General features: G+C 37.5%; 2 protein-coding genes and 1 long non-coding RNA gene across 5 annotated transcripts in view; 2 read left to right on the forward strand and 1 right to left on the reverse strand.

The window, feature by feature from the left end:
• The first annotated feature begins 302 nt into the window (after window positions 1-302).
• On the forward strand, window positions 303-17,380 carry TMEM237 (transmembrane protein 237). 2 transcript variants are annotated; one of them, XM_031678120.2, is made up of 13 exons: window positions 303-435; window positions 2,418-2,449; window positions 3,057-3,067; window positions 4,005-4,061; window positions 6,261-6,398; window positions 8,897-9,017; window positions 9,794-9,951; window positions 11,203-11,326; window positions 11,619-11,810; window positions 12,898-12,971; window positions 13,602-13,695; window positions 14,850-14,971; window positions 16,760-17,380. In XM_031678120.2, exons 1-13 carry the CDS (start codon window positions 394-396, stop codon window positions 16,819-16,821), a joined length of 1,227 nt encoding a protein of 408 aa, XP_031533980.2. In that variant the 5' UTR covers window positions 303-393; the 3' UTR covers window positions 16,822-17,380. The 2 variants fall into 2 exon arrangements, with proteins under 2 accessions (XP_031533980.2, XP_006205247.2); XM_006205185.4 differs by lacking the exon at window positions 303-435 and adding an exon at window positions 636-1,190.
• Window positions 9,697-27,535, reverse strand: part of LOC140696449 (uncharacterized) — a 71,764-nt gene continuing 53,925 nt past the window's right edge. The window contains exons 2-5 of one of the 2 annotated variants that reach the window (XR_012072801.1): window positions 14,844-14,961; window positions 14,378-14,529; window positions 13,671-13,792; window positions 9,697-9,830 (exon numbers count right to left, since the gene is read on the reverse strand). This is a non-coding gene — a long non-coding RNA (uncharacterized lncRNA). Of the gene's footprint in view, window positions 9,831-10,980; window positions 11,365-13,670; window positions 13,793-14,377; window positions 14,530-14,843; window positions 14,962-27,535 lie in introns of those variants that run through there. The other variant, XR_012072800.1, reaches the window with a different exon arrangement.
• The window catches only part of C2CD6 (C2 calcium dependent domain containing 6), a 76,419-nt gene continuing 70,113 nt past the window's right edge, over window positions 21,230-27,535 (forward strand). Inside the window, 1 exon segment of the mRNA XM_072961462.1 lies at window positions 21,230-21,524. Within this exon segment, the coding sequence (XP_072817563.1) occupies window positions 21,288-21,524 (237 nt within the window). The 5' untranslated portion in view covers window positions 21,230-21,287.

Genomic DNA, 27,535 nt, shown 5'->3' on the forward strand with positions numbered 1-27,535 from the left:
GAAACAAAACAAAGAGAATTAAGTCATTTTAAACACTTATGTGAGCCCGGATTTGATTTTTTTTTTTTTTTTTTTTTTTTTTGGTGGTGCTCCTTGGATGGAGAGTAAGCAACTGGAGAAAATCTGAGAATTGCCTGTATACACCCACACCCACACCCACACTCCCGAACCTAAACGCTGGGCCTGGTGGCTAAACGCGTGCGTCTCTGACTGACGCCAGGCATCGAGGATCTTGGCAAAGCGAAGGCGGGCGGAGACCCGGCCCCGGGGCGGCGGCCTAGACAGGCGCCGGGAAGCCCCAGCCTCCCGCAGGTCCCGGAGGCCGCGGCGTCGCGGGGAACTAGGCTCGGGCAGGCGGCGGTTGCGCCGAGGAAGCCCCGCGGGGACAGGGCCATGAGGGCCGACTCGGGACTTCGGGTGGAGGAGGACCATCCGGTGAGCGGTGAGGGGCGCGCCGGCCGCTGCTCTAACGCAGCCGCTACGTCTGGGGCGGGGTGGACGCCGAAGCGCCGGGGATCAGAACCCGGGAGCCCAGCTCCCGGAGCGCGCGCATCGGCCCCTTGGGCGCTCACAGGGTAGGGTTGGGGTGGGGGCTGGAAGTTTCTCCCAAGGCCGGACCGGAACAGCAGGAACGGGCCGAGGAGCCAGGCGTGAGTTTCCGGGGGCCTGCGTGCGCCTGTTGCCATGACGACACTTCCCTCCTCTGCGGCCCCGGCTTCTGCGGGTTCCGAGGCTACCAGCGAGGCCCTTCCTATCGACTCCTCCCGGAGGGCATTTAGCCGCCCAGGAAAGAGATCGCCGTTTGTCAGAGGGGACTTTTAATCCTCGTCTTTTCTCACGTCCCTGGAACAAATCACCGCAACCACTAGGGAAACCATTTGAAAAATCGTGATTGCCGCCCCGCGCCCGCCGGCGTCTCTCCTCCAGCTGACGGGACACGTCAGCCCCGACTCCAACGCCCACTTTCCTGCAGGCTGGAAAGGCCAGACCAAATCCCCTGCTACCCCTGGGTCCCACTGGGAGGAGGCTGCGGGCGGGAGCGGCCTGTGCAGCGCAGCCCGATGACGCATTGCGCCTGCGCGCGCGGCGGGGCGGGCCGGTGTGAACCCCCGCCGGGTGTGAGCCGCTAGCGCCTGGGAGCCGGCGGCCGCCGGGAGTCCGCTTTACACTGAATGGGGAAGAAGCAGGTGGTAAGCGAGCCTTAGATACTTGTGAGTTCAGTTGAGCTGTCCTACTTTTGAGGAGTGTGGAGGTTGGCTTTCTGGATGGATGACATGTCATTTTTGCGAGACTTTTAAAATAAGTGAACTGAGTAGTTGGCCTAGAACGCGGTCCGTAGCATCTTTAGAACAATAGCGCTTTCATGTAACTATCTTTTCCAGTTGAATTTTGACTACTGGATGGTGTTAAGACCGCCGGCCTTGTCCTAATCTTGTACCATTTGTATTAATACACTTTTTGAGTGAATGGATAACTAAGTGGGACAGCTGTGGAACAAACTACAAGAGTGTTTAAAATTTATCCCTTTTAAATCAATGTCCTCTGCAAGCAGCTTGAGGTATTTCGAACATTAAACTCATTTCTAGGCATTTCTGTTAGTATTTTATTTTGAAAGCTTCCAGAATGCTACTTAACTGTAATTTCTCTGAACTACACTTTTCTTGTTCCTGTAAAGTAACATTTCTACGTTTTAAACAAATTCTTTCTGCCCTAAATTGCGTTCTTAAGGCTGTATTCAGAGTATGTTTTTAAAAAATGTTACTGTATGGCTTAAAACCTCCATTGCCTTCCCATTGAATTAAAACAAAATCTAGGCTCCTTACCTTGGTTTTCCTAATTAATCTGCTCATGCCTTGGTAACTTGCTCCATTCTTACTGATCTTTTATCTGGAACTCTCTAAGCCTAGTCTTCTCAAAAGCCTTTATATTTGCCCCCTTTTTGCTCTTTTCTTTTCCAGGTCTCAGCTCATAGAGAGACTTTTCCTAACTAAAGTAGCACTTCTCACTCTCCCTCATTTATTTATATTTCTATTTTATAGCCATGGTATATATACATATATATATATAAATATATAATAATACACATGATTATATATATATTTTTAATATTCTAATATTTAACTACTAGAATGTAAGTTCCATAAAAGCAAGGATTTCTCTGTTTTGTTCATTAATGTATCCATAATGCTTAGAACAGGGCCTGGCCTGTAGAGGATAGGGAATATAGGTAGGAAGGAATTTTATATGAAATTTAGAAATGATAGAACAAATTTAAAATTGTCCATCTGATTCCCATCATTACCTCCTGGGTTTCACTTGAGGAACAGGGTTATCAAACATTTGAAATCCATGAAGTAAAGATGCTCTACGACTTGTATTTACAAGCTGTTTTCTTTTTCTTTTCCCCATCCTGGTAGCGTCCTCCACGAGCCCTTCCACCTGTGCCAAGGTAAAAATACTTTACAGTAATTTTATTACTGAGTTTTAAAAATGCAAAATGAATAAAGTGAAAAAAATTGACTAGTACCATTACACAACTATAATAATTCAGAAAAGGCTTCCTAAAAGTTTAAAGGTGAAAAATCCTTGAATCATTAAGGTAACAGTTATAATTAAATGTTCGATTTCAAAGACCAAGTGTCCACATGGTAGGATAATGGATCCATTCTGCATGTTTTGGTTCCTTGTTTATCCAGAATTCTGATCCTCTTTTGTTTGCTAGAATAGTTTCCTCAGAGTTTAAGCTGATTTTAATCAGTGACAAAGTAAGAGTTCTTAATCTGTTTAATCCACTTTATTAATAGACAGTAGAGAATATGTATATGTAGGTTCAGAATATATTGGGGTTATTTTGTTAGGAATCTTATCTAACAGCTTATGACTTATAAATAATAAGCTAGGTTTGTAAACTAGCTGACTTTGTGTGAAAGCTAATTTTATTTTAAATTTCTAAGGACTTAAGTCAATTTTCAGTCTGACAATATAATAGATTTCTAATTAATACAATTTCTCTTTTTGTCTTTGTCCTGATTAAATTTGGTCGGTGTCATGTAAAGTGCTAATCGAGGTGAGTTAATTCACTGTTAATGTAAAACTTTCTAAATACAGTATTTGGTGTTTGAAAGTTAGATTCCTTAATTTTCTCTTAAAATTGAATCTGAATAGTATACTTTATAATGCTATGGGCTTTTTAAAAATCATAATAATCTCTTGTGACTGCCATTTAAAAATGATGGTTGCTGTTTGACCTTACAGATATAAAAGTGCTCATCCCTGAATTGAGTCCCCAGATCATTACTGTTGGCTAGTTTATGGTTTCATAACAGGGACTGCATCTTCCTTTGCCTCATTTCATCAGGATAGACTGGATTATGTCACACTAATCCCTGTTAATACGACTTAATATCATACAGGGTTTTTCTGGTTAATGCAAAGTCCACTGTAGCAACAGTCCAGGATAGTTACCTTTCACTATCTCTTTACTAATCATCTAGTGATTCAGGCTACTTCGCTGCTGTGGTTCTACCATTTTTTTTTTTTTTTTTTTTTTTTACTGATTCTTTTGTTTCTGCCATCTTAACATGAGGCCTCCTCAGTTGCCACAGCAACGGAAGAGAAAGCTGGAGGGTAACTCACTAGCTCTTTCAAGCTTTTGGCCTCCAGATGACACATAACACTTCTGGCCAGACACATAACACCTATTGGCCAGAACCAGTCATAAGCCACCTGAGTGTAAGGGGGCTAGGAAATGTAGGGGATCAGATGAGTATTTGGCGAGCCCACTTTCTGTCAGTTTCTAACATTACTGACCAGCAGGGAGCTACTAGTACCACACTGTGGGCTCTCTTTGACTTTGTCAACTTCTTGCCTTCTTCCCCTAACGTATAGAAGTTGGCTGGACCTGGGGAAGAGAGGGAAAGGTCTTCCCTACTAAAAGTTCCCTTTGGACTGTTCCCTGCATTGACTTTTAGGCAGCCTTTTCTGTTGTTCTTTCTGTTTTATAGATGATATTCCACTTAGTCGTCCTAAGAAAAGGAAGCCCAGAACAAAAACCACACTAGGTAAGAAGTTGTTCTTTGTCCTGTGGGATCACAAGTTTTTCCAGGACCTCAAGCGTGGTAAACATCACCGATCAGGGAGAGGCAAGACTCCTGCATTTCCACGTCATGCTGTGTTGAGGATGGAATCAAGTTCACTTTGAAGCAGTGGGATTCTTGGTGGTAGTGAGGGATAAGGCAGTGGGGTAGCCTGAAGAATGTCTGAAGCATTCATGTTATAAAGAGCTGTGCCACCCCAAATCTTACTTCTGCAGCATTCTTTGACTCTTTGAGGTCTTTTATCTGTAGGTAATATAAGTTGGTGATTGGTTCCAGACCCTTGAACAGGATACTGGATTTAGAGGCACAGGGTTCTTGGATCCCTCATTTCAGCCAGAGAATCTCTACATTAGAGCATGAATCTGAAGGCAGGGCCATTATCATCCTGGTATTAAAGCTCCAAAAATGACCAAGTTCTATGGACTGCTTTTTATCCTAGTTATTCACTAATAATCCAGGATGTTCTGTCAGTAACTCAGACCGAGCATGTCCAGAATTTATTATCACTTTCAACAAGAAGTCAAGTTTTACTTGTCACTTAAAATTTATGTTAATGGACCCTCACTCTCCCAGTGACTAAGGCTGGAAACCTCAAAGTCACCTCCTTGCTGCCTCTCACAAGCTTGCTTCTTCTATAGTATCTTTTATGTCTCTTTTTGCCTTTCATTTCCACTGTCACAGCTGTAGTTAGTTTAGCTCCTTTCCTCTTCTCACCTGAGCTCTCACCTGGGCAGCCTCTGACATTGCTCTGTAATTCGAATTTTTTCTGCTCCGGTTGGTCCTGCCCACTACTGCTGTATGAGTTTCCTAAAGCTCATAGCTGATCATAACTTCCACCTGGTCAGAAACTTGTATTAGCTTATCATTGCCTAACAAATGGAGGAATAGATGGTGGGTGGAGAAAAAGAGAGAAATGGAGATGGAAGCGTAGAGCAGGAAAGACATACAGTCAAAAAGAAAAGAGAGGCAAAGAGACTTAGATTCACAAAGATGCTCACTGAAATGCTAGGCTCTAAAATTGCTCACAGATATACAGAGACACATACATATTGACTTAGAATGGTCACAAGTGAAGGATGCAATAAAGACAGAGTTGAGGGAATGGAGGTATGGCTCTATCCCAGCTACCAGCTTTTTTTTTCCTTGTAAAAAAGAGAAAAAAAAAATCAATGCTCCAGACAAAAAAGGGGATTTATTGTGAGGCTTTTATTAAAATTTTTGTTCAGTTGGGTTATTTCAAAATTTTCACTCCTACAATTTGCAGGTTTTCTGCATAGTGTAGCAGGTGGTGGGGGAGAGAAGAGATCTTTCTGTAGGGTGGATTGCTAGCAGTGAAACTACTAGGCAGAGGACCTGTGTAGTAGTAATATGACTGACTTCTGCTAAATTGCCATCAAGGGAGTTTTGGTTATTTTCTTGCCACCAACAGAGTTCGAGTGTTACGTTTGCTAAATCCTTGACAACACTGAACAATATCAACCTTTAAAATTTTTTTGTCAACCCAGTGAGCAAAAAACAGCTTATTTTAGTTTCCATTTCTCTGAATACTAATGAGGTTAAGCATCCTTTCATTTGTTTATTCATTTATTTGTATTTCTTCTTTTGTGAAGAAATGGGTGAGGGAATTTTATTTAGTTAAGTAAAATTCAAATCTGCCAAAATGTGTTGAAATCTGTTCAAAGATTTGATTAGGGGAGACATTGAAATGTATGATCAAATGGAAGGATAAGTTCTGTTAACTCCAGTTGCCCATGATGACGTTGTCATGTGTTAATGTATTAGTGATGGGTAAATTATATAGAAGCTGATCATTCTCAAGGCATAGGACAAGTAAGACAGTTTCCTATGGTGACAGTTTCCATTGTTTCACCTTTTTGAAAGTCTTAAGCAGTTTTCTGCTTCCTCTCCTTTTGTTCTTCTTCCTAGCCCCCTGGTTTTTTTTTTCTTCCTCAGTCTTCCTTGTCCCCTCATTTATTTCTTTTCTCAGCTTAAAGCCTGAAGTTACAGGTGAGGAGGAAGGAAATCAAGATTTGGGGCACAGTTAATTCTGGAAGAGAAGGGGTTGTTGCAGAGGAAACATTCCAGTTCCCTTTTCCCCCATGTTTTTAAGACTCAGTCATCTCTGCTCAGGTTATCCCATTTTTTCCCACTGTTTTTCTGTAGCTAGCACTTCTTTAGAAGGTCTCGCTCAGACGGCCATTCATAAGCCATCTGAGGGCAGTGAGCCACCAGCTAAAGAACCTGTAGAACATCCAGAAGCTCCAGTTCAAAAGAGACAGAGGAAGCCGAGGCTCTCTCTTGGTACGTACAGATTGTGACTGGGGAGGTGTGATTAAAAACCTGTCTGTTCCTAGTTTTCCCCATCCATATCCCATTTTTTCTTTTTTGCTTAAAATTTTTAATCACTAGAGTAACTCCAATGGGTTAAGTCAAGAATACTTTAGAGGATCTCTTTTCATCGTTACGTGTACAGATTATGAGAGAAGGGGTACAAATTTAGAACCAAAACACAAAGCTTAGATCTGGGTATGTATGCAAATGTAGTATATTATGAAATGGACATTGAAATTACTGGAGAAAGGATAAATTCTATATTAACAATAATATAATGAAACGACAGCCAACATTTTTTGTCTTGCTGTGCGCCAGGCACTATTCACAAGGTAAACAATATTATATCATTTATTTTGCTTATCAAATTGACGGTGCTTTTAAAAATTATAAAATCCAAAACTGTTAGATATGAAAGAATTGACGAGAATTGGGTACAGACACTAGTACACTGCTGATAGAAAGTATAAATTGACATAGCCTGCAGGAGCCTCTAGGAATAGAAGTAACTACAATAGCTGTAGTAATTAAAGGATGCTAACTGCAGCATAAGAGTAGAAACTGAGAATAACCAAGTATTTAACAATGTGATACTAGCTAAACAAACCATGTTTTATCCATTTAATAGAAACCAAGCACCCATTAAAAGGACTGTTAAAGTGAAATAGTAACCTGGAAAACCATCAGGGATATATTGTTAAGAACAAAGATTATAAAATAGAATGTATCAAAGGATCCCATTTTTGTAAAATATGTTCTATTAATGTCCTAGGGCTGCCATAACAGATTACCATAAAGTGGTTGACTTAAAACAACAGAAATTTAGTCTCTGACATTTCTGGAGGATAGAAGTTCAAAATCAAGGTATCTGTGGAGCCAAGCTCCCTCTGAAGGCTCTAGGAAAGAATCCATCTTGGCCTCTTCTACCTTCTAGTTGTTGGCAATCCTTGGCACCTTTGGCTTGTGATAGCATAACTCATTCTGTGCCTTTGTCTTCAAATTTTCCCTGTGTTTCTGTGTCCAGGTTTCACTTTTTATAAGGATACCAGTCATTGGATTTAGAGCCCATCCTAATGCAGCATGACCTCATCTTAACTTGATTACATCTGCAGAGCCCCTATTTCTAAAATCTCATTGACAGTATCGGGGGTTAGGACTTGAACATATCTTTTGGGGAGACACAATTCAATCCAGAGCATACGTATGTACAAACACATATAGTAAAAAGATTAGAGGAATATAGCAAAGTAATAACAGTGGTAGTTGTTTTAGGAGGAAGAATTAGGGAGGATTTAAAAAAATTTTCTTTCTTCATTTATACTTTACTAATTTTCATATATTATGTGTATATAGTTTTTATAATAATTAGAAAAAAGACAGCAGGTATTGTTAGAGTAAAATAAAGTACAGAACTAGGAGTGAGAGATTGGCTCTCTCCTGTTAACATCAACCCCTATGAATAATTTTTTACAAAATAATTTCCTGACTAATTCGTTGCCCTCTTAGAAGATAGCAGGATCTTGAGTTTTGTTTTGTTCAGAACGACTGTGGTGGATTCTACTGCTTCTAGTATATTTCCAGCCTAGGCTGTAATATGTTTTTTAAAATAGAATCTAGGAGGGCATTCCAGGAACCATTGTCTGTATTTCGAGGTAGGAAGAGTTGCTAGTGGGCTAGAAGGCTCCACTGACTCACTTGAACTTAATACCTTGTGTGCAAGAGAGAGTTAAGACAGTGGGACTGAGACTGCTCTCCTTGGAAAGGCCCACTTGTAAGGGTGCCTCTTGACTGGCATCTGATAGAAAACTTTCTCTAAATTATAAGGGTGCACACAGTATGATTTATGCTGAACACCTGCTTTCCTTCTGGGAGTCTGGAATTTTGTTATGCACTCACTATAGGGTGCCTGTGTGATCAGCCCTCAATAAAAAACCCTGGGCGCTGAGTGTCTGATGAGCTTCCCGGGAAGGGAGAGCCCCACGTGTGTTGTCACCACTTGTTGCTGGAGGAATTAGCACATTCTGTGTGACTCCATTGATAGAGGACCATTGGAAGCTTGTACCTGGTTTCTTTCAGACTTGGCTTCACGCTCCAAAGCTTTTTCCTTTTGCAGATTTTGCTTTATGTCTTTCCTCTGTAATAAACCATAACGGTGAGTGTAATGACTTCTAAGTCCTGTGAGTCCTTTGAGTGAATCACAGAACCTGGAGGTAATCTTGGAGATCTCTTGACATACCCTGGGTGTTGGATTACTTAATTTTTTTCCATATTGTTTGGCATTGCAATTTCAAGTTTTCTGTTAAGTGTTTTAGAGGTATAAAATTTAAAAAATTAAAAATTTTGTAAGGTGATTAAAAATTTGGAGGCCAATTAAAATTCTTAGAGTTCTGTTATTTTACAGAAGTCTTGTACATTACTTTTCTTTTTACACTGTAGTAATTTGAAAATTTAATCTACCTTATCTTCAGAATTGGAGACCACCTTTACCCAGAAGACGACATCTAGTCCATCGTTACTACCAAATGAAAATGGTATCAACGTGGAGCCAGCTGAGGAGCCAGTTATTCAAAAACCTCGGAGGAAGACAAAGTAAGAATTTATTTGTCCTCCTAAATCTTCTCCAGAGGTACTCTGATGCTTAATTTGGTAGCTTCTAAGTCTTATCAAATACTTGTGGTTGTATATCTCTAGGATAAGGAATATTACAAAAATATCAATTAAACCAATCTAAGGATAAATTTGGAAAGAGTAAACCACTGAGAAAAGTAAAATATTGTATTTAAATTAAAAATTATAAGCGCTGTCTCTAAAAAAGAGAAACACAAATAGAAGATTTTATATAAGTAGAAAAAATACATGTAAAAGATACTAAAAATTAAAGGTTGTATTAATAAAATAGGCTATTTATTTTCTCATGTTAACAGAATTCAACTTATGATTACTTTAGCAGTAAATAAAAATGTCCATTTTAGCATAGGAAATTAAGTCTCAGATAAAATAGAATGGCATGCTTTAAAGAAGTACACTGGAAGTTTTATAACACTGTTGTTTGTATTTGGAAATGACCCTACAAGTAGTGATCAGTATCTATATAGAATCACATAATTTTAAGAATTATGTGAAGAATCTGTGAAGAATCTGACAAATCTAGTTGTCACTTCATTTTTCAGATGAGAAAGCTGAGGCCCACAGAAATATAGATGACTTGCTATACATAGCAGTTAATAATGGATCCATTTGAGTAAAAAACAAATTTCTTGACTCCAAGTCCAGGGCTCTTTCCATTAGACTCACAGGTATCTCTTTATTTGGGTCTGTAAAAAGTCAATAATCATTCATTTTTCTTATCTTCTCTCGGATTACAGGAAAACGCGGCCAGCAGAATTACATTACGCCAATGAGCTAGGGGTGGAAGATGAAGACATCATCACTGATGAGCAGAGCAGTCCAGAACAGCAGTCTGTGTTCACTGCGCCCACTGGCGGTAGCCAGCCTGTGGGCAAAGTGTTTGTGGAAAAAAGCCGTTAAGTAGTTCCTTGTTTGGGAACATGTTCTTTAAGAATCATGCAGGGATAACCCTTGACCTAGAAATTATACTTCTGGAAATCTAAACTAAGTAAATATACAAAAATATGGATACAAATTTGTACAGAAAGCTAATCATCACATTGTTATTCGTGAGAGTAGAAAGATTAGGCCTTAAAGTTTACAATTTAGATTTTATGTAAATTGTTTTAGAACTCTGATTCCTTAAGAGCCCACCTGTGGAATCTTGGAGTTGTTGGCCAGTGAGAAACCAGAGAGGCTGACTTACCCAGGGTCTGGCGGTTGATTAGTGCAGAACTGGAACTCAGCTAAGGTTTCATGACTTCTGGTTAAGGGCTTTTATTAGTATACCATAAGGCCACTTAATTTACTTCCGTCTATTTTCAATCCTCATTTATATTCTTGCTTCCCTTATCATAGAAATCTCCCCACTAGAGTAACGGACCATAAAAGTTACCAGTTGTCTGCCCAGAAGTTGCCTTTTCTTTGGGAAAGTTAGGTATCGCATCTTTGTCTTTCCTTCTCCAAAATATCTAACAGCCAGCTTTGGCTGGAATAATTGAAGTGGAAACTTTTCTGCTTCCTGAGGTCCATTTGCGGATCGGTAGTTAAATGAGAAGGCGCCTCCTCACCAGCAGTAAAAGCATAAAGCTCTGCTCCCAGTGTTGCAGTGCTGGCACTTGACCTGATACTTTGCATGGGAATGTTCTTAAGTGAAGTGTATGAAACAGCCCATTTCTCTTCTGTCATCACAGAACACTGTGCTGTGCACACTGGCATCTTTTCTTAAGACATTTAAAGTGTTTTCAAATATTGACATACATTTATAGTGTTGAAATTTAAACTTTAATATTTTTAAAGTCTATAAATTAGGATTTTTTTAGACTATGTCATGTTAAAGGTTTCTAGACTTTGTTCTGAGTTGGAGGTTCACTATTGTATTTCATTAAATGTGATTGATTTCTAAGACTGTTACTTTAGTATCTATTTTGGATTGAGGAGAAAGTACATGGACATTGTTTATTTTTCTTAAAGATTAAAAAATAATATGTTTTAGCAACCAAAAGAAAAGAGCTTTCTGAAACAGGGACTGAATCAGGGATAATTTTTACATAGGAAAACAGCAAAATTTCAGTCTCAGTCTTTGGGTTCTGAAGTGTGGAATAATAAAAAAGACCACCAGAGTCCCCCCTTGCTAGTTGTTTGTAATTGTGCTTTGTGTCCTTAGGGCGATTCCAGGCTGCTGATCGTTCAGAGCTGATAAAGACCACAGAAAAGATAGATGTGTCCATGGATGTGAAGCCTTCCTGGACGACTAGAGATGTTGCATTGTCAGTGCACCGTGCTTTCAGGTGGCTTTTTTTGTTGGGCTTTTCTTAAAACAAGTGTTCTGTGAAAAAAAAAAAAAGTGTTGATTGTTCAATACTCTTAACAAAATTGGAAACTTGAAATGGTGGGTGGGTATATTTTTTTAAGCTTTCAATTAGAGTTAAATGATCTGCCTATCAGTGTAGTAAAAAGAAAAGCTTGTTTTTACTTTTTGTGAAGTCTTGAGTTTTATTCTTATATGTGAAGAGCTTTAAAGAGTATTTAGCTTTTCACTTTAGTAATGCACGCATAATGATGAAACCCTTTTCCATTCAGGATGATCGGTCTCTTTTCTCACGGCTTCTTGGCTGGCTGTGCTGTGTGGAATATTGTTGTGATATATGTTCTAGCAGGAGATCAGCTTTCTAACCTCTCAAACCTTCTGCAACAATACAAGACCTTAGCATATCCATTCCAGAGTCTTCTCTACTTGCTTTTGGCTCTGAGTACAATTTCGGCTTTTGACAGGTAAGACTTGTGACTGCAGATCCCTCTAACTTTTCTTCAGGAGGAAGTGTTGAGCAAAATGTGTCCCTGACTAACTATGATGTTTTCAAAATAGAATGATAGGATTTAATACTATTTTGACTTTTTAAAAAAGCCATTCTGTTTCTGTACTTTTTGGGGGAGATGGGGCTGCTGTGGATGAAAACATTCCCCAAAGTCTTAAGCCTTTCTGCATCAACTCTAAGTCGAGAATTTCACCCAGATATAATCAACTCGAAAAGTCCCAGATATCTTCCAAATGAACTGGATCAGGTATAGACAGGACTCTGGGTACTGTGCTAGTTTCCTAGGGCTGCTGTGATAAAGTACTGTAAACTCAGTGGCTTGAAACAAGAATTTATTCTCTCACAGTTCTGGAGTCTAGAACTCTAAGATCAAGGTGTCAGCAAGGTCGATTTGGTTTTGCAGGGCTCCAAGGGAGAGTTTATTCCGTGCCTCTCCCCTGGCTTCCAGTGGTTGCTGGCAATCCTTGGTGTTCCTTGGCTTGTATATGCTTTACTCCCATCTCTGCCTCTGTTGTCACATGACAGTCTTCCTGTGTGTCTCTGGGTCTGTGTCTTTTGTTATAAGGACACCAGTCATACTGGATTAGGGCCCATTGTAATGGTCTCATCTGAACTTGATCACATCTGCAAAGACCCTGTTTCCAAATAAGGTCACGTTCACAGGGTCTAGAAGTTCAATATATCTTTTTGGGAACACAATTCAACCTGTTAAGAAAAACAACTTATAACGTAATGATATGGGTAATAGGATGAGGTAGAATCTGATGAAATTTGCAGGTCAAGTTTAAATTGTTCCTTTTTAACTCTAAAGGAATGGTGGCTACAATAGTCTTCTAGTTAAATGTTTTATGTGGCCTTTGTAAATAAGATTCTTTCTTGTGTATTAAGTATTTAGTATTAAGAATAAACTGTAGCTAAAGCTCAGTAATCGACAATATATATGATAGCATTAAAATAGAGAAGGAAGAAAATATAGTCCAGAGAGCGCAGTTTTGTAAGAAGTGTACAGTTACACTGTGATGGGAGGCTTTTATATTTTCTAGGATCGACTTTGCTAAAACATCAGTAGCAATCAGAAATTTTCTTGCCCTGGATCCAACAGCTTTAGCATCTTTCTGTAAGTAAATAGTCTAATTTGATAACTGTGTAACTTTGGATCAGGAAAAGTATAAATTTATCTTTAAAATGATTACATGTTATTGCTACTTATAAATATTACTTATAGATATTCAGTGGAATTTTTAATTAAAAAACATGGTAGGCATACTTTTGTTAGAATTATTTTTCAATAGAGGTTATCTAAATAACTTTTAAAAGTTTGCTATCTGTATTGCTTAATAATTAACTTTTGTGTTTTCTACTTGATATTATACAGATTAAGCTGATATAGCATTTCAGTAACAAATACTATTTTATATGTTTTTGATAATTTGCAATAAATTTTGTTCTAATTATGAGAATATTAATAAAACTAATTTTAGGACCTTGAGTAAATCATTTAATTTCTTAAAAGATCTAGACTCTTGTCAGTCTAATGATGAAATAGTAAGCATATCAAAAGACCCTTCTTTACCTGTATTCTTAAAAAATAATGTAAGACTATCCAGCCTATTGAGATTGACCAAGTGAAATACTTTTGTATCATCATTCCCCAAAGTACAGATTATTTTTGACCTTAGTCTGTAAATAAAAAATAAACTGGGTTGTTAAAAATACATTATTAGTAATTCATTTGTCTTTTTCTCAGTGTACTTTACTGCTCTTATATTATCTCTGAGTCAGCAAATGACAAGTGACAGAATCCACCTTTACACACCTTCTTCTGTTAACGGCAGCCTCTGGTAAGAATTCACAGTAGCATTCGTCACTGTTGATGGTAATAACAGCAGCAGTGGGAGTAATGATACTGTCCTTATCCTCTCTTTTACTTCTTTTCATCTATAAGTAATAATGAAGGTCCTTTTTCATTTTCAAAATTATAGCAAAAAAAAGCCCTATTCCATTGGTTAATGGGTAACTATTGTTATTTACTCCTGCATTTTTAATGAAATGTCTGCTTTTTATAAATCTGCTTTTTAAATCTCAAGTTATGAACTTATTTACAAAACAGACTCACAGACATAGAAAACAAACTGTGATTATGGGGTGGGGGTGCGGGAATGGGTTAGGGAGGGATAAATTGGGAGTTCGGGCTTTGCGGATACTAACTACTGTAAATAAAATAGATAAACAGCAGGGTCCTATTATATAGCATAGGGAACTATATTCACTACCTTGTAATAGCCTATAATGAAAAAGAATATGAAAAGGAAAAAATATATATGCATAACTAAATCACTATGCTGTACACCAGAAATTAACGCAGCATTGTAAACCAACTATACTTCAATTTGAAAAAAAGAGAGAAAATCTCAAGTTATGGCTTTAAAATAAACCATTACATATGAACTGGAGGAGCTCTACCTACCCCGTTACCCACAATCAGGGAGCCCAACACCCCAGAATAGTGATGGGAGTGGGTACCTGAGATGGAGTCAGAAAACCAAGCGGTGCTAGAAGGAAAGCAGACCAGGGACAGCCAGCCTCCGCAGATCGGTGGCCAAGCATGAGGGTGACAGGACGGCTGAGGTTCCAGTTCACAGAACTCAGAGGGGCATTCTTTTTTGAGAAAGTGGCTGGGGCATGAGGTAAAGAGAGAAAGAAAAGATTGACAAGTAGCACTACAGTAGTTGGAAGGGAAACTTTTGAAATCTTTTAGCAACACTGAATTTCTATTCACAATAGTGTACAAAGCAAATCTGTTTAGAATTTAGTAACCTTTGTGCCTTTGTTCTCGTGGTGTATATGGTGTATTTGATAGCAGAAGTTTTATTTTATGCTTGTTACTCCTCTAGATGAGGAACCTGCTACTTTTTTTTTAAGTTTATAAAATAGATGTATTTGGATATATGGGCCAAAATGAAGACATTTCTAATTATTATTTCTGTACCTTTAGGGCAGAAGGAATTGAGGAACAGGTTCTCCAGCCATGGATTGTGGTGAATCTGGTGGTGACCCTTCTGGTTGGATTATCTTGGCTATTTTTGTCTTACAGGCCAGGCATGGATCTTAGTGAAGGTATTAAAGAAAAAATAATGTATCATGAAACTTCTATAATGACTTTATAAATCTTATTTTAATGAGTAGAGCTTATAATAGTCCAATAACAAAGGTATATTTAAAATAAAATAACACAAGAAGAGTAACAATAAAGTAGTGAAACAGGACGTTAAGAGAAGCAGGGAGGAATGTGTGGGAGAGCTGGAGCCTCGAAGTACTTATCGAGGGGCTTCTGTGGTCCTTCTGCATATTTTGGAGGTAGTTCTTCTCTTGGAACCCTCTTCACTTCTCTGAGTCTCTTTCTGATCAAAGATCTCTTAATTTGAAATCACACTTCATGTATTAGCCTTTATTAGACACATATTCAATTTATTCTTACCTCTTCCTCTACTTGGCACAAATTCTTAACCCTTCATTGTCTAATGAAGTGTTTAGTAATCCTACCTTCACCGTGCCCAGGGTGAAGTGAGATTTACTAATCTCTAGCCCCCAGACCCTGCTCGGAACACCTGAAGGAGGAGAATCACACGAGCAAACTCCTTGACCTTCAGCACTGCTTTAGGGACGCTTAGTATTTGTATTGTAAGTGGTATTTCCTGGGCAGGTGTTCCACGATTTTGCCATTGACTCTGATATTTCCTGGACTTTGGTTATTACTTTATTACTGATTTGTTAAACATCCTGAGCATTTAACTGCAGTTTGATCAACTGATTACAACCTATGTCTCAGAAGTCTTGGAACTGAGAATCTTTCCAACATTTCCATTTGTAAAAACCAAGACAGAAAAATGTAATTGTATTATGTATTTACATTCATGAATGTACCTTTTCTCATGATGTTTCACTAATTATTCCTTTTGATATATTTAAATGTTAAAAAAATCTTTTTAGGCTTTATGTATTTCACTGTTTTTCTTTCACTCAGTATAGTTTTTAGTCATTCAGAGATTTTTTTACCTAATACATCAGGGTACTTTATTCTATTAGGTTCCTAAGGTTTTCTCTTTTTATATTTCTTGGGATTTTAATAAATTATGTGTCTATGCTAGGTAATAGTTTAAATGTAGAAATGTCAACGAGTAACATTCTGCACTGTGGTTGGGATTGAAGTGCACCTAGCTGGCTAGTATAGTATTCAGTCTGTATCAGAAAGTGTATGTTACTTACTAAATATTTACAGAATCCTGCTCTCTTTTAGGGCCATGTGAGTCAAATAACATTTCCATGTGGATAAAAAAAAGTAAATATAAAATGAGAATGATAGTACTTGCTTTTAGGGTTGTCGTGGTGATTAAATGTGGTAACATAAATTATTTAAGATATCCTTTCATAATGATCTCCAAATAAGTGCACTAGATTATCTGCTGGCAGAAATTACACAGATAATTTCACACACACCTCATGTTAGTTCCAGGTCCTCCTCTACATCTCTCTCTTACATTTTAAGTTTTCATGATCACTATAGAATTAGACATCTTAGCTGTTTAATGATCCTGGATTCTCTAAATGATTTAAATTTCCTGGTAAGAGTAACTATATTTTCTCCACTGTGTCTGTTTTATTTTGGGGGGGTTGACAGTACATTCAAAACTTGTACATTTCAGAATGCAAACCTTGTACATTTGTCACTAGCTCACCTTTTAAATCAGATTTCAGTATCAGTAACTCTTACACTTGTACTCGAGGGCTTTCTATTACCATGTATTGTATCAGTATTTTAAGAGACTGCTTATAACTCAGCTGCACAACTCTTTTTGAGATACTGGGAAACTACTTTGAGTGTGATTTGTTCATCTTCTCTCCCAGAGCTGATGTTCTCCTCTGATTTGGAAGACTACCCCGATAAAGGAATCAAAGCCTCTTCATAGTGCCAACTCACCTTCAGAAGAATGACCCAGTATTTAGAACTTTTTCCATTCTGGTTTTTAAACGTATTTTTATAAGCTATGTACAGATGTATTTGGAATTGATTTTTTGATTACATAATACTGAAAAATTTCTCAAGATTATGGAAAATGTTAAAACTATATCTGTAATTTATACCCAAACATGATTTTCTATAGCGTTATTGTCTTAATGACAAAGATAATGAACTAGGAACCAGCAGGTGAAAGTGTTTTTTCCTGTTTTCTCAAGTTAGTTTCATTTATAATCATTATCTTTAAAAGCACTAATACAGTGTTTTTTTTAAAAGCCATAACTTTAGTGTTATGAAATATATATCAGGTTTCAACATAAATTTAGGGAATAGGGAAGAAGGGGGGAAAAGATCTTCATTATTTATTTAATGTCTCCTTACTGAATAAATTGAAATATGAAATTTGTCTTTTCTGAAATTGGCCCAGTGGTTGTATATCATGTAGTAAGTATAAATGTAATGTTATGCAGCTTTAAAGATGCTTTATGGCTAATAAAAATGACATGTAACTTTTGTTTGAAAAATTTTATAACCATTAAAGTTTATTTCCCTCTAAAACCTATACCAGTGGTTCCCATATCTGGTTGCACATCAGAATCATATAGGGAACACTAAAAACCATATATAGCAAAAGAGAAGGTGAGCAGGCCAAGAACTCAGGAGAATAAAGCAGAGGCCTCTGAGTTTATTAAGCTAACACTCAGTTGACCTCTGCAGACCCTTTCCTTTGTCTCTTTTTACACAAGAAGAAGCATGAGTAGAAATACATTGTGCCTATTCCTAAGCTCTTTGTCAGAGATCTTTGGCTCTCATGGAAATTCCACACTTGAGGTGGATCCTGCACTGGAAGACGTCTCTTCAGAGCTGTACCCAGTGGTGCCTCAACTGGCCTGAGACCTAGAGCTCAAGACAGTGATAAGATTCACCATGGGAAAAGCTGTCTCAAAGGCTCAGAAGCACATCAATAAAACTGTTGGGCCTTCCTGATCAGCAAGCCACTGAATGTTGTGGAACTGAAGAGGACTGAGAAATTGATGCTGGAGATGGCTGGTTCTGAGAATAGGTCTATATTTGGTACACACACCTTAGTAGGGAACATCTTGGTGTATGTGAGGCTGGAGCTGCTGAAAACGGAACTCCCCCGCTGTCATAGAATTGTAAACCAACTGGCAATCCTGAAGTCACCCTGCGAGTTCCAGCTTTCACTGTGATCAGCGGTGGTTCCTATGCTGGCAGCTCAGGAGTTTGTGATCCTTCCCATCAGCAAACTTCAGGGAAGCCATGCTCATTAGAGCTGAGGCTTACCACGCCTGAATAGTGTCAGCAAGGAGAAATCCAAAAGAACCAATGTAAGGGATTATGGTAGGCTAAATAATGTCCCCCAAAGATGTCCATGTCCCAGTCCCTGGAATTTGGTGGAGCCATACAAATCTATCATCAAGGAGAACAGTGGTGTCTATCAAAAATCCTTTGGCCATGATGACTGGGAGACTTGGGGGAAGTTCACCGCTAATGTATGTCTCCATGATTGGCTCAAAGTCGTAATTTTTCTTGCCTTTCTCCACGTATCACATGTTGGTTACAGCGATATGCTCAGTAGAGTTACTGAAGTATCAAAAGGTAAGATGCCCCATGGGGTTTTTGTCATTGTTTTTTGGGTACAAAATACTCAGTAACTAATACCCCCCAAATAGAACAAAACATACATAGACTGCTAGGCCCCATTCCCAGAGATTCAGATTCATTAGGTCTGAGGTAGTACCTGGAACACTGCCTTTTAGAAAAGATAATGCTGGTGGTTGCTATAGCCAGTAGACTAGCCAGCATTTGGGACCTCTGGCCTACATGTAGAACCTGTAATTTATTATGAAACAAAGCTTGGATTGCGATAGATGATTTGATCTTGGCCAAATTTCCTAGGTTTGTGAGAGGACAAAAAAGATGAAGAAATGAATAAAACGTGGTACTTGCCTTTTTAGAGGCTCATAATCTGGTCAGAAGACATAGATGGTCACAGGAGTTGAAGGATCTAGGAAAGTATTATGGGTAAGGGGTGTGTGCGGGTCCTTTGTGGAGGTGGGGGCAAGGAAAAGGCCATACATATGAGTGAGCTCTGAGAGATTTTTATTTGGAAACTATCAAATGTAAAAATGCTGAAAGACTAGTAACAGCAACTTTAATCTACACCAATGTAGATTATTAGTTGTTAAAATTTGGCCACATTTGCTCATTTGCCTTCTTTATACACCCCCCTTTTCTTCTTGCTAAATCTTTTGAAAGTAAGTTGCTGACATCATGCTGCTTCACCCAAATGTTTAAGTACGCATCCTCCAAAAAGAACATTTGCCTACATAGCACAACATCATTCAGATAGCTCGGAAACGATGATTTCAGGTCATTCTCAAAGTTTCCCAGTTGTCTCTCAAGATCTAGTCAAGGTTAAAAAAAAAAAGGAATCTAGTCAAGTTTTACACATTTCGTTTGGTTATCTCTTAATTTAAAATGATCTCCTTATCTTTTTCCCCCAGGACAATTTTTAATTGAAAATCTTACTGAGGTAAATGTAGATTCATGCAAACTTAAGAAATAATGCAGAGAGATCCTTTGTACACTTGGCCAGTGCCTCCAAATAACATTTTACAAATTGATAGTGTAATATCACAACCAGGATATTGACATTGATTTGACCCACCAATCTTGTTCAGGTTACTCCAGTTATACTTGTATGTACTGGTGTGTGTGTAGGTGTGTATTAAGTCTATACAGTTTTATCAGTTGTATGGGTTTGTGTATCTACCACTGCAGTCCAGATACTAAACAAGCCCCCAAACCATTAGAATCTCTCATGTTGCCCTTTTACAAATACACGTACCTCCTTCCCACATCCCCCTCCCTGCACCCCTAATTCTAAGCCCTGGCAACCACTAATCTGTCTTTTTATTTGTGAAATTTTGTAACTGAAAATGTTATAAGTTGAATCATACATTATGTAATCTTTGGGGATTAGCTTTTTTTCACTCAGCATAATTCCCTGGAAATTCATCTCAGCTGTATGGCCTAGTCCATTCCTTTTTACTGCTAAGTCATATTCCAAGGTACTTATATAATGCAATTTACTTATTTAAGGACATCTGAGCTGATTCCACTTTTTGACTATTATGAATAAAGCTGCTGTGAACATCTGTATATAGGTTTTTGAGTGAATCTAAGTTTTTACTTTTCTGGATAAACACTCAGAAGTGTTGAATTGTATGGTAATTACATGTTTAGTTTTTTAAAAGAAATTGCCAGACTGTTTATAAAGTGGCTGTACCATTCTATATTTCCCCGTAACTTCCCTCATGATTTTTTTTTGTTTTTGATGAAGAATCCAAACCAGTTTTTTCAAAAATGTTCCACCTCCATTTTTTGTTTGTTTTTTTCCCTCCTAAAAGTATCATTCAATTTGTTTCTCTGTTTCTGAATTTCCTGTAGACTAGAATGTTAGGTCTAGAGGTTTAATTAGATTTAGGTTAGTTTTTTGGGTTTTTTTTTAAATGTTGTATTACATGAACCCTAAGGAAGTCATTGTGCTGATGGACAGCAAGTCTCTGGCACAGTGATTAAACACGACACATCACAGACCCCAAAGTGACCACAAACATGTATCAAGGGTTTGGGGCTATTGTGCCATGTGCCCTGAATGAAAGGAGAGGATCAGGTTCCTGACACATAAGAACTCTTATCTTCTGAAACAACTAATTCTAAAAATTCAGCTACACTTTAATAAGAAATTTTATAAGAAATTATAAATTTAATATTTATATTTAATATTTTTATTATTTATTTATAATAATTTATATTTAATAAATTATAAATTTAATAAGAAACCCTCCCCCCCAAACTCAACTAATTCTAATAGTGTTAGGCCACTGGTAGGGACATGCCAAGCAGCAGCTTGGAGACAGCAGTTAAATCAGCTTTGGGGGTACGTGTACAGGGTTATAAGACTTAACTGAAGGCTTAACTCTGAGGCGGCCTCTGCATAAAAGAAAAACAGATTCCATACAGAGCAGCCGCCAAGTAATGATCCTTAGGCAGTAGAGGACACTTTGGAGTCCCTTGGTTTCCATATTAAGGAATCAAAAATTGTGTGGTCAGTAAAGAAACTGAAAGTTTCTGGTCCACCAGCATGCTCTGACTTCCTTCTAAGGGGGACTGAAATGTCCTGATCAAGTGCTTACAGCTGACCCACCAGGCTCGCTAAACTAGTCTGCCCTCCAAGCCCGCCAGGGGCCAGGAGCCTGGCCTGAACGTGCGGGTCACGCGGGTCCGCGCGTGCGCAGGAAAGGTGAGGGAACAGGCGGGGAGAGGGTTGCGCCTGCGCAGTAGGGGGCCGTCGGTTAGGCGCAGACCTGCCCAGCCGAGGATGGAGGGATGGAGCCGCCGCAAGAGATGGCTAAGGTTTCCAGCACAGCAGATAACCACAACAGGCGGGTCCATTCCCTATACACAGAGCCAGTACTTCAGAGGATTCCCCCTACCAACTTAGAAAACACGCACACCAGGGGGTCGGAGTTTTCCTCCGCAGCCCTTAGCTCCCAGGAGCATGGCAAGACGTCGGATTTGCCCAAGGACGAGGGCAAGAAGCCCACTGCGCACCGGATACTAAATGTGAGTTGAGGCCTGGAGGGCAGAGTCTGTTCCCTACCCGACCACCTAGAGGATAGGGAAGGACAAAGGGGTCAGTGCATGCAGATGGGAGGGAGGGAGACCCGAGGAAGAGAGAAAGGAGGTAGTACCAGAGGAAGAGTTTACTTGTGGGACCCTGGTAATTATCTATTAACTGCTAAATGAAGACAGTAATTACTACCTACTTTAGAGGGCTGTCTGAAGAACTAAAGGAGGTAATGACAGAAAGTACTTAACACAGTGCAAAGCACCAAGTAAAGTGTTAATGTTAGCTGTTGTCATTATCGTCATCACCATCATTGGGATTTCATTTACATGGTTAAAGGGCTACACTCCTGAAACGTTAGTTACCCGTGTTTTCAATTCCTGAGGTTCTTACAGATGAACCTGTAGGAGCAAACCTGCATCATGTATGCAGAGTGAATTATTGGTCTCCTGTTCCTAATTAGGTAAATTTATATTTGAAATGTGGGAAACTCTTAAGTTTACCATTTAGTGGTACTGCCAGAGCATAGAGGAAATGGAATAGGGGAATCACATTGAAACTCACTTTTTCAAAGTTTGTTAGAGGATTATTAGGAAATTTTACATTCTCTGTTAGTTTTAATTTATTTAAAATAATATAATATTTATCAGGCAACAAATGGTACACAAAAAGATGATGTCCTTTCCTGTAAAATTTAGGGGTTGAATTACTTGATGTGTAAAGTACCCTCTAAATTCTGAAAACTTAGGATACCCTTGCTTCATTGTTACAATAAATTGAGAGCACAGTAGGATTTAGCTTTAGGATAATACAAGGAGAAATTGTGAAGTTTGTGTTGAAAGACATGTACTTGGAAACCTAGGCCTTAGGAGGTGTTTGTTGTATGTACTATTAAGGAATTTGGACTTTATTCTGTAGAATGGTGACTTCCAACTGTTTTGAATATGAGGATCCCTTTTTGTTGTTAAAAGAAATAAAAGAAGAAGAAATCTCTCCACGATGAAAGTAGCTGGCTCTTTACTATCTACTGACTGGGAAAATCTATAATGATAAAAAAGCTCCCATGGCACAGTGTTGTTAATGAAATTTGCTTAAATTTGGACAAAATAACATCTACATACATTCAAAAAAGTAGTGCACATATATGCAAGGTACATTGTTTATCCAAGTTTGATTTCCCAAATTATTTGACCATAGAATATTTTAATATTTTGATGGAATAACAAAAAGAGCTTAAGAAATATGCACTTGGATTTAGTTATAATGACCTCGTAAATGAATTCTTTTCAGACAAACAGATCCAGAGGAATGAGTTTATGTAGTACAGATGTTTATTATACAGTAAACTTAGAGTAATATGATAAGTATATGTTATTTAAATTATTATAACAACTACTATAAGATACATGATGGAGATCATTGAACATGGAATGGGTGATCCTCTTCAATGTAGTAAATTCTGTTTATGCATCAGTACACCACAAATGGAACATTATATATTTGGCAACAGATAATGTCTTCTATGACTTCTTGGAATTTTTTGATGTGTGTATGGCACATGATTTTTGAAAGTGGATTATCATAGGGTAATGAGAACAGCTATATAAGTAGGTTCAGTATTTTCTGTACAAAATACAAATTTTTCAAAACTTTAAAGCAAATATGTCTCTCAGAGATGTCTCACATCTCTCAATACTTCTTGGAAAATAGCACTTTGCAGATAATGCTTCGAACATGTTTGATTTCAAGGATATTCAAAGTTGAGAACCTGCTACAGGTCATAGGAAAAGCTGGTGGATTTTAAGCAGGAGGATGACATAGATCAGATATGCTTTGCTGAAAAAGTTGTTTTGGTTATCAGGATTTAAGGTTTAATTAGAGAAATAGTAGAGTGAGGCCGATAAAGTAAGATCTCTGAGAAGGTAGAAAAGTATGCGTTCTGGAGCACATGTGGAGGTATCCTCCTGAGATAGGAAGAAGGACATCTCTTCTTCCAGTGTTTACTTCATCTTTGGATCACCAGTATCCAAATATTCTGGGGGTGCTTGTTTATAACCTGGTTGATTCCTGGGCCTCCACCTTAAACCTGCTGAATCAGAAGGATGGGGCCCTGTGAATATGCTCAATTCTCAAACTATCCCAGGTGATGCTTAGATTCATGCTTGAGAATCACTACATATAGAAGAAAAAGCTAGGCACTGATGCGAGGATTATAGATTGTGGGTGTAGACTGCAGAAGGAAGCAGGTGGAACCAGAAGAGTCTGATGAATTGGATGAAAGAAAAAGGAGAGAGAAGTAACTGGAGATCTCAATGAGAATTTTAAAATGGTTTATCAAATGTAAATTACTGAGAGTACTGGAAGGATTAAGTAGAGATAGTGCAGAGATCGAGGGATATGTAGTTGATGACCTTAGTGAAAATGTAGATAATCTATCCCTCACCTTAACTATAGTTATTATTTATGTATGTTAAAACTATTGATTTCTGTGTGTTGATTTCATATCCTGCTTCCTTATTGAATTTTTAAAACATTTGAGTTAGTGTTATTAATTCTCTAGGGTCTTAGGTATATTCTTAGGTCATCTTCAAACAGAGATTGTTTTACTTCTATTTTTCCAACTCACTTGCCTTTAGTTGATTTCTCCTATCTAATTGTTGAGTAGTGGTAGAGATAGTAGGCAATTTTATTTCTGATCTTAGTAAATGCCTTCAGTGTTTCCCCATCAAATGAAATAACTAGCTTCAAGACTGGCTTAATTCCTATTTTCTTGAGTGTTTTAACAGGAAAACGTGTTGAATTTTGTCAGAGGCCATTTAAACATGTATGGAGATAATCGTATAATTTTTCTCCTTACATCTGTTGATGTGGTGTTTCATATTAATGAATTTACTAATAATTCCTAGAATAAATCCCACTTGGTTATTGCATATTAATTTCTTTATGTTGTTACATTCTTTAAGTTGTCTAGATTCTGTTTTTACTATTTAGTATTTTTGTATCCATATCTATGAGATATTCATCTATAATTTTCTTTATGAATTTAGGTATCAATGCTATGCTTGCTTCATAAAAAGAATAAGAAAGTCTTCTTTAATGGTGCCATGGGATATCTAATTTTTTAATTTGGTGGAATTCCCTGTGAAACCACCCAGGTCTCGTGCTTTTTTGTGGTGATAGTTGCTAACTTTCTCTATTTCTTTTATGGAAAATGGTCTGTTTAAGCTGTTTACACTAGCAGAATCAGTTTTGTTAAATGATATTTCCTTAGGAAATGATACATTTCATTTAGGTTCTAAAATATATTCATAGTTCTGCAAACTGGTCTTCTATGATTTTTTAAAAATCTTGTCATTTCTCATTTATATTTTATCCCCATTTACTGATTAAGCTAGCTAGTGGTTAGATCAGTTTGGGAACTGATTTTTTAACAGTATTGAATCTTTCCACCCATGAACATGGAATGTTTTCCATTCATTTAGATCTTTAATTTCACTCAGGAATGTTTTGTATTTTTCAGTGTACCAGACTTACATTTCTTCTGTTAGATTTACTCCTAAGTATTTCACTATTTTGATGCTACTTCTAATAGAATTGTTTTCTTCATTTCCAGATTGTTCATTGCTATTATATAGAAATGCAGTTTTTACGTTTTGTTCTTGTACCCTGAGACCTTGAGGAACTCATTTATTAGTTCTAGTAGTTTCTCTTTTTTCTTTCTTTCTTCCCTTTTTTTTTTTTTTTGGTGGATTTCTTAGGAATTTCTATATACAGGATTGTGTCACCTGCAAATAGAGATAGTTCTTTCAAATATAGATACCTTTTGATTTCTTTTTCTTGTCTCATTGCACTGGATAGAACCTTCAGTACAATATTGATTAAAGGTAATGAGAGTGGACACACTTGCCTTACCAATCTTAGAGGGAAAGCATTCAGTCTTTCACCTTTGAGTATGATGTTGAAGAATTTCCCATTTATTCCTAGTCTGTTCAGAGTTTTTATTAAGAATGCATTTTGGATTTTGTCAAATACATTTTCTGTATCTATTGAAATGATCATGTGATTTTTGTCCTCTATTGGACATATTTATTAATATGACTTATTACATTAATCTTATTACATTGATTTTCAGATGGAAAAATCCCACTTTGTCATGGTATATGGTCCTTCTTATATGTTGTTGGGTTTAGTTTACTAATATTTTGTGGAGGATTTTTGCGTCTATTTGTGAGGGATACAAATTTGTTGTTGTTTTGTCATCTTGTGATGTCTGCCTGGTTTTGGTATTAATGTAATACTGACCTCATAGAATAACTTGGGAAGTGTTCCTTCCTCTCCTTTTTTTCTTGGAAGAATTTGTGAAGGATTGTTATTATTTCTTCTTTGCATGTTTGATAGAATTCACCAATGAAACAATCTGGGCCTAGGTTTTTTGTTTGTTTTGTTTTTGTTTTTGTAGAAAGAGCTTTAATTACTAATTCAATTTCTTTAGTTGTTATAGGTCTTTCCAAATATTCTTTCTTCTTGATTCAGTTTTTGTAATATATGTCTTTATAGGAATTTTTCCATTTCATCTAAATTGTCTAACTTGTTAGCATGAAACTGTTTATAGTTAGAGTAGTTACCTTATATGGCAATAAACTTTGCAGATGCAATGAAGTTGAGGATTTTGAGATGGGGAGATTATACTGGATTATCTGATGGACCCTACCTATAATCATAAATGTCCGTATAACAGTGAGGTAGAGGGAGATTTGGGCACACTCAGAAGAGAAGGCAATGTGATCATAAAGGTAGAGATTGGAGTAATATGACCACAAGCCAAGGAATGTTGGCAGTTACCAGAAGCTGGAAGAGGCAAGAATGAATTTTTCCCTAGAGCCTCTGGAGGGTGTATCGCCCCACCGGCTCCTCAATTTTGGCCCAGGGGTACTGATTTTAAATTTCTGGCCTTCACAACTCTGAAAGAATAAATTTTTATAAGGTCAGTGGTGACGTCCCCCTTTCATTCTTGATTTTGGTCATTTGTGACCTCTTTTTTCTTCAGTCTAGCTAAAGGTTTTTCAATTTTGGTGATCTTTCCAAGAGTTCACCTTCATTTTCATTGATTTTCTATTTTTTAAAATCTCAATGATTTTTGTTCTAATCTTTATTTTCTTCCTCCTGCTTACTTTGGGTTTAGCTTGCTCTTATTTAAGCATGGTTGTTTAATGCTATCAGTTTTCTTTTAAGTACCACTTTAGCTGCATTCCATGAATTTTATGTTGTTTTTTCATTTTTATTCAGCTCACAATACTTTCTGATTTCTGTTTTTTTTCTTTTTCTTTGACCCATGGCTTATTTGCAAATATGTCTTTAATTTCCAAGATTTGTGTATTTCCCAAATTTCCTTGTGTTCTTTATCTTTTATTTTGTTGAAATAGAAGAACATTCTTTGTATGATTTCAATTCTGCAAAATTTATTGAAACTTATTTTATGGTCTAGCATATTGTACATCCTGCAGAATGTCCTATATGCATTTAAAAACATGTATTTTGGGTTTTTTTTGTTGTTGTTCAGTATATTTTTTTCTGTGAGATTCATTCGTGTTGTATGTGGGTGGTTACTCATTTTCTTTGCTTTATAATACTGTGTGATTATATTACATTGTATTTATTCATTCTGTTGATAATGGATGTTTGGGTTGTTTCTACTTTTTGGCTATAGTGAATGATGCAATGTCTTTTGATACACATATGCCTACATTCTGTTGCGGATATATCTAGGAATAGAATTTCTGGGTCATTATTGTGTGTATGCTCAACTTCAGTACAAAATACCAAAGAGTTTTCGAAGAGGGTATAGCAATTTAAATTCCTACTGGCAGTGTATCGGACTTCTAGTTACTCCATGTCCTTGCCACTTGATATTGTCAGTCTCTTTATGTTTAGCTGTCTGAGAGATGTGTAGTTGTATCTCTTTGAGGTGTTAAACTTTCATTTCCCTGGTAACCCAGTATTTGATTTT

This window comes from Vicugna pacos, chromosome 5, assembly GCF_048564905.1.
Source record: "Vicugna pacos chromosome 5, VicPac4, whole genome shotgun sequence".
Lineage (NCBI taxonomy): Eukaryota > Metazoa > Chordata > Mammalia > Artiodactyla > Camelidae > Vicugna > Vicugna pacos.

What these genes read in the sequence shown, in the direction of transcription:
- TMEM237 (XM_031678120.2), top strand. Translation starts at nt 394, where the DNA reads ATGAGGGCCGACTCGGGACTTCGGGTGGAGGAGGACCATCCG. An exon ending in CAGAACAAAAACCACACTAG is followed by an intron (nt 4,062 to 6,260) that starts GTAAGAAGTTGT and finishes GTTTTTCTGTAG; the next exon opens with CTAGCACTTCTTTAGAAGGT. An exon ending in AAACCTCGGAGGAAGACAAA is followed by an intron (nt 9,018 to 9,793) that starts GTAAGAATTTAT and finishes CTCGGATTACAG; the next exon opens with GAAAACGCGGCCAGCAGAAT.